Source organism: Dictyostelium purpureum (assembly GCF_000190715.1).
Source record: "Dictyostelium purpureum unplaced genomic scaffold DICPUscaffold_151, whole genome shotgun sequence".
Classification (NCBI taxonomy): domain Eukaryota; phylum Evosea; class Eumycetozoa; order Dictyosteliales; family Dictyosteliaceae; genus Dictyostelium; species Dictyostelium purpureum.
The window spans coordinates 1379-17043 of record NW_003519488.1 but is presented as its reverse complement, the minus strand read 5'-3'; the positions used below and the strand labels follow the sequence as shown (position 1 = coordinate 17043).

General features: G+C 24.9%; 6 protein-coding genes across 6 annotated transcripts; 2 read left to right on the top strand and 4 right to left on the bottom strand.

The window, feature by feature from the left end:
- Positions 1–17: 17 nt before the first annotated feature.
- Positions 18–3068, bottom strand: DICPUDRAFT_15792 (uncharacterized protein; the record flags this gene model as incomplete). The annotated part of the gene is made up of 2 exons (XM_003288819.1): positions 18–1270; positions 2156–3068. Coding segments are annotated over 2 exons (2166 nt in total), but the record flags the coding sequence as incomplete, so codon positions are not given.
- Positions 3069–5661: 2593 nt separating this feature from the next.
- Positions 5662–6110, top strand: DICPUDRAFT_153164 (uncharacterized protein; the record flags this gene model as incomplete). Its single annotated transcript, XM_003288830.1, has 2 exons — positions 5662–5910; positions 5979–6110. The coding sequence occupies 2 exons, from the start codon at positions 5662–5664 to the stop codon at positions 6108–6110; spliced, it is 381 nt and encodes a 126-aa protein (XP_003288878.1).
- Positions 6111–6345: 235 nt separating this feature from the next.
- DICPUDRAFT_153163 (uncharacterized protein) lies at positions 6346–7086 on the bottom strand (the record flags this gene model as incomplete). Its single annotated transcript, XM_003288818.1, has 2 exons — positions 6346–6963; positions 7027–7086. The coding sequence occupies 2 exons, from the start codon at positions 7084–7086 to the stop codon at positions 6346–6348; spliced, it is 678 nt and encodes a 225-aa protein (XP_003288866.1).
- Positions 7087–7848: 762 nt separating this feature from the next.
- On the top strand, positions 7849–8708 carry DICPUDRAFT_79644 (uncharacterized protein; the record flags this gene model as incomplete). The annotated part of the gene is made up of 2 exons (XM_003288829.1): positions 7849–7923; positions 8133–8708. 2 exons carry the CDS (start codon positions 7849–7851, stop codon positions 8706–8708), a joined length of 651 nt encoding a protein of 216 aa, XP_003288877.1.
- An 887-nt stretch (positions 8709–9595) lies between these two features.
- DICPUDRAFT_79643 (uncharacterized protein) lies at positions 9596–9916 on the bottom strand (the record flags this gene model as incomplete). Its single annotated transcript, XM_003288817.1, has 1 exon — positions 9596–9916. The coding sequence occupies one exon, from the start codon at positions 9914–9916 to the stop codon at positions 9596–9598; it is 321 nt and encodes a 106-aa protein (XP_003288865.1).
- Positions 9917–10263: 347 nt separating this feature from the next.
- DICPUDRAFT_34742 (uncharacterized protein) lies at positions 10264–12744 on the bottom strand (the record flags this gene model as incomplete). The annotated part of the gene is made up of 2 exons (XM_003288816.1): positions 10264–11954; positions 12033–12744. Coding segments are annotated over 2 exons (2403 nt in total), but the record flags the coding sequence as incomplete, so codon positions are not given.
- Between the last annotated feature and the right edge of the window lie 2921 nt (positions 12745–15665).

The following is a 15665-nucleotide window of genomic DNA, read 5'->3' as shown; positions in this document are numbered from 1 at the left end:
TTAAAAAAGAATTTGTATTTTTTGACTAAGAAAAAAGCTCCAAGCCCGATGGTGGCGGCACCAATTGTTGGTAATACAACAGCAACAGGAACTAACCAGTTTTTTTTGTTTTCATTACAGGTTTGAATGAAATTAGACTTTACTAGCAAAGAAAAATCAGGATCTAAAAGGTAGTTTCTAGAGTGTGGTAAATTGATAGATACAATAATTGAATTATTGGTTTTTTCTTTAAGTGATGTTGAAATTAATGTAGTTTTTTCATTATCTACGATTGCCCTATTGATAAATCTTCCAATTAAAACCTTTTCATTTTTGAAAATTGTAATTGAGGCCATTGTTTGAAATTCTTCTTCTTTATTTTGATCAGATTCAATAACAGTTGTTTGATTATTACATTTGTTTTTACCAACATTTTCATTTTCTCCAATACTAGATGATATTAAAACTTGTAGAGTATTTAGGGAGCTTAAAAACGAATAGTTTTTAATTGATAAAGAAAGTTTAAGACCTCCCATTGGAACCATAAAATTAATTCCTGCAAATGAAAAGTTTTTATTTGAAAGGACCTCTTCAATTTGATAGCTAATTATACAATTAATATTTTGGTCTTTTAGGTATTGTGTAAATTGATAAATTGAATTAGTTTTATTACTAAATAACCATTTCTTATCTAGTGGGTATTCCCTAACATTAGTTCCTGCTATATCTAATTCTATAATTGATATGATTTCAACAGTGTATTGATCTTGCTCATTATTAATTTCTATAGAGCCTGTTGATGTATTAACATTATTATTTGTTTTTGGAATTTCGTTGCTATTATTGTTATTGTTGTTGTTTGTATTATTGTTATTATTGTTGTTATTACTGTTATTGTTAATTTTAATATCACAGCTTGTACCAATATATTCATTATTACAAAAACAAATACCATCAATACATTCCCCATTTCCATTACAATCATTTGGGCATTTTACAACTATTGGTAAATAGGTATACAGGTTATTACCAACCCAAGCTAAATTATTTTGGGTCATATTAATTGAATGCTTTCCGGTTCCGGGTGGGATGCTACATTTAATCTCTGTTGGTGAAATATCTTTTTCTGATAGGATCATGCATTGGTTACTTCCAATCATAATAGTAATGTTTTGATTGATTGAACCAAACCATCCACCTAATGTTACAATACCTCCAAGCTGAGTTGTTGGCTCTACTGATGAAATATAATGGTTTGCAATATCACAATTTTTCCCTATATATAAATTATCTTTACAAATGCATCCACTGGAAGAGTTGTAAAATTGAGATGAGAGTGGGCATAAGCATTCACCAGTTACGTTATAACATTGAGCATCTAAAATACATTCAGCTAGGCAAGGGATATACTTCTCTGAACAGTTTTGGTTTTGATAGGTTTCAAAGCATGCGCAGTTACCAGTATACATATTACAAATACCATTATTTGAGCAGTTTGAAATACCACATTCTTTTAAAGAGCAATCTTCTGAAATGGTATTTTCATCTATACATGAACAAACTCCTGTCTGGTTGTTACACACTCCCATTGATAAACCTCCGCAGTTATTTGGACATTCTTTAAAGGGCACTGAGCAGTCACTTGATTGGAAATTGGTTTCACAGTTACATTTGCCTGTAGAATAGTCACATGTTCCATGATTTGAGTCAGTACAATTATTTAAACATGGCATATGTAGTACTGCGCAATCATCGTTAATATAGAAATTGTCACAAATGCACTTTCCAATAGACTTGTTACAAGAACCATGGTTTGAGCAATTGGGTACTTTACATTCTATTACAGAGCAATCTATTGATATTGAATTTTTATCTACACATGTACAAACCCCTGTTTGATTATTACATGAACCCAAGGTCGATCCACCACAATTGTTTGGGCATGCTTTGAAAGGAATTGAACAATCATTTGATTGATAGTTTGTTTTGCAGCTACATTTTCCTGTTGAAAAGTCACATGTTCCATGGTTGGAATCAACACAGTTGTTTGGGCAAGGAATATTAATTTCTGAGCAATCATCTTTAATATAGTTTTTTTCACATGAACAAGTACCATTGCTTGTGAGACATATTCCATGGTTACTGCAGGTTGGAACTCTGCAAGGGACCAATGAACAATCTGGAGATATATTAAATGGATCAGAACAAGTGCACACACCAGTAACATTATTGCAAACACCTTTTAAACCACCATTACAATCATTTAAACAGCTTTTAAATGGAATATCACATCCAGCACCCTGATATCCGTCTGGACAAACACAGGCTCCTGTTGTACTTAAGCAGTATTGTGGTGAAGTACACAATGGGCTACACGCTTTTATAGTTCCACTTCCTTTGAGGTTTATTGTAATTTGAGTACAAAGGGAATTAACACACACCCTTGTAATAACATTGGTTTTTTCTATATTTAGGGATGAAGGAATGATGCAGTTTATTTGATCAAAAACGGATGATGATACAGGGCAAACTTTCTCATCAATTGTTATTAAAACTAATGATGTATTGTATGAATAATATGAACCTAATAATTGAAGATTATATGATGCTGGTGTTATTGAAAAACTATTTATAACAGGTGGAGTTAAAGTTGTCGAGAGGGTAAAGGTCTGAGTGGGATTGGTTGAAAATGTAAAATATAATAATCCTGGTAAGGTAGAATAACCTGTATAAGTGAATAATTCGTTGGTGACGTCAGCTACCCAAGATGCAGAACCAATTGAAACTGTTGTTGAGAATGGTTTGGTAGAGAAGCCGCTAAACCCAATATCACGCCCAAAAAGACTTAATTTTTTAGAAGCGGTATCCACCCTGAGGTTTGGTATAATAGATGTGCATTTGTCATTTAGATTCGAAAAAGAAGTGCCTAACTTTGTTTTGAAATCTGGATAACAATTCATACATGTTGGAAGGGCCCCATTCAAAAGTGTATTACCAAAAAAATTTACATCTATATAACACCATGAGTAATCGATTGGGCCAGTTAGGGAATTCGAAGATAAATCTAGATTTTTTATGTTTGAATTTAATCTATCCCATTTGTTGAGGGTGGTTGATAGTTTATTATTTGTTAAAACCAATTTATTCACTTTATTCATATTAAAATTTGGTAAAGCATTTAATTGACCACCACTAAAGATAATTGTTTTTAAATTTGCTGGATAACTATTAAATGGGAATATACCTGATACTGAAAAAGAAGTTCCAACATATCCCATTGTTAACGTTGATAATTTTGAAAATGATGATAATGATATATATGATGTTTGTGAGTTTAATTGATTGTTAAATGTTCTATATATGTAAGTGTTAATATAAACTTAAATAATTTTATAAAATAAACAAAATATACTTACAAAGTTTGAACAATATTTGAACTTGGTATTGTATTAAATGGCCATGTAATTTTGTTACCCCCTATTGTTATTTTCGTGATTAATGTATATGTCTGACCAATACTGTCTAAATTATTATTATCAAAACCTATTCCAACTTTTAATGAACTTTTTTTATTTTTAAAAAAAAAAAATTAATATTTACTAAAAGCGAATTAAAATTTTAATGATTAAAAACAACTTACTAGGTATTGCATGTAATTTTATTCATGTTGGGAAAATTACTTGAAACAACATCACTATTATTTATTTTAAAGAAAAATAATTAGAAATATGGAAAATAAATATTTATAAAATGAAATTAATAATTATACCCACAAATTATCAAAATTAACAGTTTCAGTTGTAATATCATTTATAAATGTAATTGAGCTATCTAAAACACTTTCTGAAACAATAAAAGTTTTTAAGTTTTTTAACCAACTCATATTTATAATATATGATGGTCCATTATTAAATGTCATTTGTAAATATGTTAAATATGGTGATAAACTTGAATCAATATTAAATCCTTTTGAATTATAAAGATATCTAAATTTAAATAAAAATAGAATATTGTTAATAATTTTATTTTATTTTATTTTATTTTATATATAATTAATTACAATGTTTTTAAATCACTTTTAGTATTTATTGCACTAAAAAAATCTGGTGGTAAATCGAAATTGTAAAAAGTCCTATATAAAAAAGATATTAATATACAACACTTTATAATAATAAATTAAAAAAAACACTTACATTGTTTGAACTTTTTCGAAACACGAAAATAGTGATGAAAATAACGATCCTTCTGACCCATATTGTTCAAATGTTACCCTTGTAAAATAATCCCCATTGCAAGTAAAATTTGAGTTATTGCAGAAATCCAATAATGAAGGATTATTTGATACCGGTTGGATATAACCAGTTCCAAAAGTTCTCGATACTAAATTATAGGCACATGCATCTTTGTATTTTAAAAAATAATATAAAAAAGAAATCAAAAATTAATTTAAAAAAAATGAAAAAAAAAAATAAAAAAAAATAAAAAAATATTTACATTCGTTGTCACTTATTGAAGTAATTAATTGAAAATTTAAAATATATAAAGCTAGAAATAAGTAATAATACATTGTTTTTTTATTATTGTTTCAATGGTTGGTTTTGAAAAAAAAAAAAAAAAAATTATAAAAAAATAACCAAATTATTTTAAATTTTGAAAATCCGATAGGATCAGAAGATCAAATCAATTACATTTAATAAAAATAGGTTTTTTTTTATAAAGATATTTCTATATGTATTTTTATAATTGATTTATCAAAAAATATTCAGAAAAAATTTTAAAAAAAAAAATTTTAAAAGAAAAAAAAAAATATCTATTTATTTTTTGGGGTAATCGTAACTTCACGATCAATATTCAGAAATTATAATCATAATAACACTTACAACCATTAATATTTACTTTTTCTCATATAACAAAAATTAATGACAGATTGGTTAAATGTAAATAAAAAGCAGTTTTCATGGTTTTTTTTTTTTTTTTTTTTTTTTGTATTAAACTTTTATCTTTTTATAAATTATTAATCAATTACATTATCTTATTTCTTTATTTTTTGCGTTATTTATTATATAGATTCATTTATACTAAAAAACTAAATATTTAAAATATTATCGATATCTTCAATATTTTTCCTTTTATATTATTTATCTATGCTAAAAAATAATTTAATGTGGTAATTTTAAAAAAATCTATATAGATTAAAAGACACAAACACATAAAAAATTAATATGTTAATAAAATTATGATGATAACTATACAATAACACACTAACTCATTTATACATAATTTCAATATTTCTTATGCTTATTGGAAACAATATTTAAATATATAAAATAATCGTAAATGGGGTAAAACTTTTTAAAATGGATAAATAAAAACTATTATAAAAATAAAATTAAAAATATTTTTAAAAAATTAATTAATAATTTAAATTAAAAAAAATAATTTAAAATAAAAAAAAATAAATTTAAAAAAAAATATTAAATATTATAAAAAACTATTATTATAATTTATTAAATTTTAGTTTTATAGAAAAAAAAACAAAAACCTACAGGGATTTCAAAACTATAATAGATTTTTTAATTTGCAATAAAAAAAAATTTTTTTTCAAAAATATTCCATTCTATATTAAAAAAATAATAATATTAACAAAAATTTTATATTAAATAATAATAATAAAAAAATACAATGGTAGCAATTAACGAAGCTTTCATCAAAACCAATATATTAGATCAAAATGTTAACTACATTGATGCATGTATAATAGGTGCACCAGAAAAAATTTGTTTGGGGAAATCTAATAATTTCCAAATTTCCAATGAAGAAGTTAAAAAAGTAACAGAAGTATTCACATTATTCAGAGATGCTCCAATTGTCATTGGAGGGAAAAGCTACACCAGAACCAAGAGTACTGCTAGTTACATTATAGCCAAACATGTAAGTTCACTAAAGATAATTTTTAAAAAAAAATTTTAAAAAAAATACTAATATTTTTCTCTATATAGGATACTACTGGTATTGCACTATTCCAAAACAATATGGGTCTTATTGCTATTGCAAGATATTTAGATGGAACCATTGAACAAGAAAATATATTAAAAACATTGCAACATACAATCTTAAAAGCCCTTGCCTAAACTAATCATTCAATTTCTCTGCATACAAAAAGATAAAAATTTTATCTTTTTTTTTGTATATATAAATACTTTTTATAATAAATATTATACATTTATAAAAAATAAAAAAAAATAATAAAAAATAAAACATAGTTTCTATTTTTTATCTATTAAATAAAAACTCAAAAATATTTAATTAATTTAATAAACTTTATATAAAATATAATAATATATTATATAAAGAATTTTAGATTTTTTATTTTTCTAATTTTTTGCCAGTAATTTGTTCATATTGAGCTCTAAAATTATCTAAATTTCTTTTAATTTCTTGATCTATATCCTTCATTGCTTGGTCATACTCTCTTCTTAAACGTGAATAACGAGCTAAAGCCTCGTCTGCTATTCTATTCATTTCCTCGGTTCTATTAATTGCAATTCCATTTAAACTATATTTCCACATTGGATGTAAATTCTCGAAATCTTTGTGAAACTTGATACATGCACTCAAAAAAGATGAGTAGTCGATATTTGTGTGATCTGATGCCATTAAATATATGAAATTTGTAATATCACTGTCCGTATAATCTGTGCCCTGTTTATTAAAATAGTTTTTTAAATCTTTAAAATTCAATGAATGGTCTAAATCGTTATCCAATGAATCCCTGTAATATATTTTATATTGAGTAACATATTCCTGTCCTATTTCTTCTCCTGCTTTAATTTCATCATTCGATAAAAATACACTGTAATATCCAATTTTCTTTTTATTATATCCTGGTATCTTTTCTATTTTTTTTTGAAATTCTGCCATTGTTTCATCGTTTCTATTTATTGGATTAATTTCATTTTTATATAATTCTTTAATTTTATCCTGCTATTTAATAAAAAAACATTAATATTTTATAAATAATATAATACAGATATAGTTTTTACTTACTGAATCCACACAATTATTTATTAAAAATATTAATAAAAATAAACTTAATATTATTTTCATTTTATATAATTAATTTATTTAAAATAAAAAAATTAAACAAAAAAAAAAAAAAAAAAAAAAAAAAAAAAAACCTTATCCTCTTTTACAAGTGAGGTTAAATTTTATTTTTATAATTAAGATTTTAATTTAAACAATAACTAAATAGTGGGGGTAATAAATAAACAAATAAAATTATTATTTAGTTATAATTTATTGTTGGGTTTTTTTTTTATTTTTTTTCCAATTTATGATGTAGTGCTGAAAAATTTATAATTGTTAATTAAAATTAAATATAAAATTTTTTAATTAAATAAAAACAAAAAATAAACAAATAAAAAAAAAAAATAAACAAATAAAAAAAAATAAAAATAATATTTTTAAAAGAGAATTAAAAACTATTTTTTATAATAATTGTGTATGTGGGTAAGTGGGTGTGGTTTACTTATAAATAAAAGATTAATAATAATTTTCATTTTTTTTTTTCTTTGTTTTTTTACACAATTATAAATATAAATCTGAGAATATGTGTGTATATGTGTGTATAAATGGGTGTTTTTTTTTTAAAAAAAAAAAAGAATTCTTTAATAAGAAAAATAAAAAAACTATTTAGATAATGTGTAACACTTAATAAAAATAATAATATTTAAAAAAAAAAAATAAAAAAAATTTAAAAATTTGATTTTTTTTTTTATAAAAATTTTTATTTTCGTTGTATGATTACATATAAATAGTGATAAAATAGAATAGAATAATTTAATTATTTTGTTTTGTTAATTATTTACTATGCAATGTGAATCATCTGATGAAGAATGGGCTCAGCCATTTTTAGATGTAGAAGATCCTTTACCAAACCAAATAGTATGTATAAACAAGTATATATACTATAATATAGAATATTTTAAAAAAATTTATATATAAAATCATAATCTCTAGCAATTCTTTTATTTATATTTCTATTTATTCATAATAAATTAATATATATGATTTTTAATTAATAATATATTATAATAATAATAATAATAATAATAATAATAATAATATTTCTCTAATTTTTATTAAATTTATAGTGTCCTTTTGCAACAACATCAGAAATTTCAATTAAAAGAATGTTAGAAATTTCTTCAACTACTAAAGATGATATAATTTTAGACATGGGATGTGGCGATGGAAGAATTGTAATTTATGCAGCAAAACATTTTGGAATTAGATCGATTGGATTAGATATAAACCCGGATTTAATAAAACTAGCAAAAGAGAATGCAATTAAAGAAGGCGTTGACCATTTGGTTGTTTTTAAAGTTCAGGATATGGCAAATGATTCATTTGACTTTAAATTAACTACAATCGATTCCAATTTTTTCTCAACAACAGATACCAGCACACCTTTAGTATACCCAACCATATTAACATGCTATTTAATTCCAAGAGCTTTAAAAGCAATAGAACCAAAGATTAAAAAACTTGTTCGTGAAAAAGGTTTCATTCAAGATCATAGAGATATAAGAATTGCAACTATAGTATACCCATTTGAAAGATGGCAAGAGGTAGAAACTGATAATCAATTAAAAATATTTTTATATAATAACAAATCAATAGATATTACACCAAAATCGTTAGACTCCTCAAACCCGGTATTTATATAAATAAACAAGCAAAATAAATATATATTATATTTATGATGTTTAAAAACTAATTTATAATATTGTAAAAGCTGGTCAAGTTTGCACAAATTTGTAATAAAAAAAATTTTTGTTATTTATAGTACTATTTGTTTCAAAACAATTGTTTTGGAATTTTAAAAAATTGCTTTGATGTTTATAATTTTTATTTGAAATTCTTTTGTTCTTTTTTCATAAAAAGTAAATATGACGATTGATATGATCAGTGTTGATTTTAAAAAAGTTGCTAAGAATATGATTTCTTTTTTTTATCTGAAACTATTGGTAACACTAATTTAATTGATTTGAAGATGTTAACAGAATCGAAAAATTTAATTCTGCTTATGGTTTTTTGGAATGATGTTTCTAAAGCTTTAGTTGATTTTGTTAAATGAAAAGCAACTCTGCCTCTATCATACTTTTCATTGTGAGCGAAGCTTGATTATACTTTTGAACATCTTCTTTAGATAGAATTTGGCTAAGATACGTGAGAGTCATAAGATGCGCTGTTTCACCAAAACATGAAAGCTCTCTAATGGAAAGTATTCTTTTCAAATAAAATGTTAAGGTTATCACCTTTCTTCTTTCATCTGCACTGATTGAATCAGTAAAGGGAAATGATGGATTTAACACTTTCAGGTATTACATTTCCATCAAGTTTTGTTTGAAGAATACATAACATTCATATACTTTTTTATTGAAGCTTCATAATAGTTGTTCTGGACAATCTTTGATTTAATCAACTCTTTGTATGCCGATTTTTCATAAATGCAAAATTCATAGTAAGAAGGGTAATGTACTTTGGAACGAACCATACTAAACAACAATTCAACTGGATTGGTGCTGAGGTATGCAATACTGGTCAATGGACATCAATTCTTTTGGAGAGGTTGAACAAGTATGTAATGGTTTCTTTGTTGGTTTTGAGATGCTTCAAGAAGCCTTGGTTGGTTCTGGAATGCTATAAAGACTACAAAGTAATCAATGGATTTACCAAATTGTTCCAATGATTGCTTCATATCTTCCAATACTGGTGCGGTTGAAATACGATAAATAATACGTAGATTGGTTAAATATGTAATGATGTTTTCAATTTTTACAATTTGTTCTTCGAGTTGGTTTCTTTGATTTGGATCGATTGGTTCATTATCTCCAATACTAGTTTTAATATCACAAATGATCGATGGAAGCATATCGGTTGTCTTTTTACTGGGTCAAGGATATCGGTTGTCTTGTCGCTAGGATGGAAATCATTTGGATTTAAAATTGTGATACCGCGTTCTTGAAACAATTTTAATACATAAATTTTGATAATAATTTGTATTAATTGTTGTAATATTTAATTGTCACAATAAATTTTTCTTTTTGACATAATTGAAATACATCAGAAAGTACTAGAAATATAATGAATATTGAAAGCTGTGAAAAAATAAGAAAAATTTTTTTTTTTTTTTTTGGATAATAAAAATATTTCTAATAATAAAAATATAAATAAATTTAAAAAAAGCCTATTTAGTATTTTACATATTTTTTTATTTAATTAAAATGATGATAATTCATTCTCTTTTAAAATAAATGAATATAGTTTTTTATGGATTAAATACTTTTCTAAATATTTTTTCATATAGAATGGGAATTGAAATTGAATAATGTTTGTTTGTCTAAAGCATTGGGATAACTTTTGCTCTTTTAGTTTACAGAAACCAAAATGAGGACAACCATACCCAGTTGAGCACGAAATTAAATACTCTTTTATCTCTTTTGAAACATCTATTATTTTTAATGATTTTAGTGTTTGGTTACGCATAAGAACTGCTGTTAATAGTTTGAATATGATCATTATTATACATAATTTACTTTGTGGTTCACCTTCTAATCCTAGTGTATTTGGAGAACTGTTAAACATTAAAGTTAATGATTCTATTTTGGTGTTGATACAAATGGCTTGGATTAAATCATTGTCCATATATTTGATATTTTCATAACAATGAACAAAATTGGTAATTGATGGGTGGTTTTTCTTAATTAAATCGATTGCATTAGTTTGAGGTAAATAAAAGTGGTTGTAAAAGGCTTTGAGATGAGAGTTGTTCATAATATTTTTAAATAATTCATCCATTTCGAAACATGATTTGGTTGGTTTGCTATCCTGTTTATAAAGTGTTAAACGATCTATTTTTTTTGCACCTTTTAAAAATAAAATTAGCCCTCTGTTTCTATATGGTAATAATACAAGTTCTTTCAATGATGGAATATTGAATGAAATATTTAATTTATCCTTATCATTTAATTTGAAAAGTTTTAGTTTCTGTAATGAGGTTGATGATAACTGAAACTCGGTGGAATTTGAATTTAATAGCAATGGTGATGCTATACCAGTATAACTTAATGACAATGATTGAATGTAATTATTTTTGCTTAAAAACTCTTTTAATGTTAAATATGGAAACTCATCAATATGACTTGCCAAAACCCTATTAATAGTTGCTGAGTTATGTGTGGTGTGACCACTATTGTGATTGTGATTATGATGACTATTATTGCTTTGTGTATGGTTTGAATGATTATGATTTGGGTGGTTAAAGCCACTTGGATTATTTAATAACTGACCAGTATTTAATAAATTTAAAAGATTTGCAGAACTGCTAGTTAATATTGATGAAGATGATATATTTTCTGAAATATCCAACTCTGTTAATGATCTATTATTTTGCATAACTGTAAAAATATGATTAAAAGGTACACGGTTGCAGTCTTTGATTGATAAAGTTTCTATCTCTGGCGCATTTTTTAATAGTGATTCGAAGTTGTTCCAATCACAACGCCCTTCTCCAATTGGAGATGGGATAAACTCTATATAAAGTTTTTTAATATTTGTTAATGCTGCCAAATGGTATATTGGTGTACCACTTAAGGTCATTTGAATTTTAACCTCATGAAGCTTCCATGGGAAATTTGAAATAGTTTCATATAGGGCAATATCGAAATTTCTTATATCACCATTGGTATTATAACTTGATAATTCTGATCTATCAATTTCTAAATATTTCATTTTTGAGTTTTTGTTCATTAAATCCATTAAAATATCTGTTTCCTTTGCCCTGATTGATGAAACTTTTACCTTAAGTCTTTGAATTTGTGTATGATTTTGTAAACTACCATAGATATTATCAGTACTTGGTTTATTATGCTTATGATTATTTGAGAGCTTTGGTGATAATGATGGGGAAACTGAACCCGATGAACCAACTATATTTCCTGTACTAATTGAATGAATCATCGACCCAGGTAATGGAGTTAATAAAAAACCAACACTACTTGCATTATTACTATTTGAAAAACCATTATTGGCGCATGTAGTAACTATTGAAGGATTATTATTTGTATTGGTGACCATATTACTATCATTTGGTTTATTTATATTTGTACAATTTATTAAATTTAGTGCATTATAATCATAGTCTCCATTATCACTACCCGAATCTAAATTTGTGGATGATGACAATAATAACTGTTGGATATTGTTACCCTCCTTACTTGATACACTATTTGAGGAGCTTGAAAGTGGTGATTGATTGGATATTCCATTTAAAAATATGTTTTGTATTTCTTTTGGCACCACTAGATCTGGTGCCAGAGTAAAATTTAAATAAACTTGTGACATATCAAACTTTATGGCCGGATACTTTGGTTTCTTTTTCTTTAATTTCTGATACCACTTTTTTGAATTGTTCTCGAGTATTCCGAATTGATACCACTTTAAAAACCATTGGTAGTCTTTTTTATTATTTATTGTGAATGGTAATTCTACATTAGGAATTACTGTTGTTGCCCAATATTTGCATACGAATGATAATTGTAAAAGTTCGACTGTATTATTATAGCAATCATTTGTTTTAAATTCTATACATTGATTATCTTCAATTTCATTATCATTTTGGAAATAAGATGAGGGTGTTGTTTGATTGTAAACATAACTGGTATCTACTATACAAAATTTTTGGATTTTTTTTTGGAAATTTTAAGGGAAAAAATTTAAAATTTCCCCCAACCCTTTTTGGTTAAATTTTATTTTTTTTAATTTTTTTAAATTAAAAAACCAAAATAAAAATTTTTTTTTTTTTTTTTTTTTTTTTTTTTTTTTTTTTTTTTTTTTTTTTGATTTTTATTAAAATATTAAACTATTAATATATTTAAATTTTTGTTATATAATGAAAATAAAAATATTGTTTCTTGAAAATAAAAAAAAAAGATTGAAATAAAAAAAAAAAAAAAAATAAAAAAAAAAAGAATTTTGTGATATTATATATATATTTTATTATATTTTGAAAATAAATTTACAATATTTTAAATCTATTTTAAATATATTTTATTTCTTTATTATACTACAACTATATTTTGTGTGATGGTGATTTTTTTAATAAAAAAATATTAAAAAATATTTTAAAATAAAAATGATAAAAAAAAAAAAAATAATTAAATTATGATAAAGAGTTTTGAGGTGTTTGTGTGTTAGCGTATGTGTGTGTGTGTGTGTTTTTTTGTGATTCAGAAATAATTAAATTCTTTTTTTTAAATAACAAATTATAAAACTTTTTTATTTTTGATTATTTTTTCTTATTTTTCAAAAATAGGTTAATACAACTATTTTATTTTCTATTTTTTTTTTTTTATTTTTTTTTTGAATTAGGATCAAATAACTATTCTGTAATGCACCAAAAAAACCAAATCTCTTTATAATCTTGTTTTTTTTTTAAATTTTTTATTTTTTTTTTAAACTATTTTTATCATCTTTTTTTTTACAAAAATATTATTTTTTAAAAATAGTTTTAAATTTTTATTTTCTTTTATTTAATATTATTTTATTTAATGAGAAACTAATTAGAGGAGGTAAAAAAAATTATAATATCCACTTTTTGTCACAATGGTTTTGAAAATTTGAAATAAATTAATTTGTGTATATCCCCAATAAAAAGAAAAATAATATTTGTTGATCAAACCAAAAGTTTTGTGTATTAAATAAATAATTATTTTATTTTATTTTATTTTTATTTTAAAATTAAAAAAGATAATTTGAAAAAAAAAAGAAATTATTATTATTAATTTTTTTTTTTATTATTATTTGATTTGCTTATTTGAACAAGGATAATTTTTATTCAAACTATCGAAAACTGAGTTAACTTGCTGAATCCTCTTTAAAATTTGAATTTTCTTTCTTGTTTGATTTTTTTTTTTTGGTTTTTTTTTTCATATTAATATTTACAAAATTTGAAAAGGGTCTTGAATGAAATTAAAGTGTATTATTACTTTGTTGGGGTTTTGATTATTTACGAATTATACAGGATAAATTAAATATACTAATTACTATAATGTGATTATGAACTATTGTTTGAAGAGGAAATACAGATAAAAAAAAAAAAAAAAACTATACTATTTTATATAATGAAAAATATTTATGTACGTGTTGATGTTATTTTGCTTGTTTAAAAATATAATAAAAAAAAAAGAGAAACGAAATATATCTGAAAAAATTATATGACTATTGGTTACTATTGAATTTTTCTTTGACCCATCTTAAAGGATTTGGAGGTGATGTCATAATTGGTTGGGTTGGTTGTTGCATATATTGGCCTTTTGGGATTCCATACATCATTTTATTTGGTTGTATTTGAGACATATGTTGGTGATGCATCGATTGTTGGTGTTGTGGAGCTTGTTGGTGATGTTGTGGTTGTTGTGGTTGCTGTTGTTGTTGTTGTTGTTGTTGTTGGTGGTGTGGGTGTTGATGATGTTGGTATTGTTGTGGTTGTTGCATTTGTTGATGATGTTGATGATGTTGTTGATGCATTTGTTGTTGTTGGTGTTGGGGTGGTTGTTGATATTGTGGTGGCATTTGAGTCATATATTGTGGTTGGTTTGACATCATTTGTTGAGCCATATTTTGATTATCATGTACATTTATCTTTGGTAAAGTGAAGCCAAAATCTGGTGAACCCAACACTTGAGAAAACATTGGATTGTTTGAAGATTGAATATATTGCATATTACTACTCATTGGTGATTGTTGTTGTTGTTGTTGTTGTGGTGGTGGTGGACTATACCATCCTGTTGCTTGCATATCACTTTCATATTTTGGTTGTTGATTTGACATACTTTGTGGTGGTTGTTGATGTTGTTGTGGTGGTTGGTTTGGCATACTTTGCGATTGATAAATACTATGTGGGCTAACATATGATTGCTCTTGTGGGAGTCCCTCTTCTTCCTCCAAATAAGATGTTAAAGGGTTGATTGCAAATGGATTATTTGGTGTTAATAATTGGTTAATTGAAAATGGTTGATTTGGTTGTTGCATTGGGTTATGGTTTTGTTGAATTTGTTGCATTTGGTGTTGTGGATGATGATTATGATAGCCTTGCATTGGAGGTTGTGGTTGAGGTTGGTAACCTATATTATTTTTAATAATTGAGTGTTGTTCTTGTTGTGGTGGTGGGGTTGAAATTGATGATGATGGTGTAGATAATGGTGATGAACTATGATGATGTTGTTGTTGCTGTTGTTGTTGTTGTTGTTGTTGTTGTTGCTGATGATGATGTTGTTGTTGATGATCCAATATTGACATTGTACCTATATTATTACTATTATTACTGTTATTTAGATTATTCATATTATGACCACCGCTATTTTGATTATTTATATTATTTTGATTATTATTTATATTATTGCTACCATTATTATTATTATTATTATTATTATTTTGGGTATTTGATTCAGTTTTTGTTTGCACTTTTTTAACCTTTGGTGTGTCTGAAGTTTCACCCATAATTGCTGTTCTTTTTTGTGCGCTGCTTGCTAATATACTTGGGTTCTTCATAATTAATACCTTTTTACTCTTTAAAATTGAAATTTCTTGTTTAATACATTCCTCTGCCTCAGATGGATTAT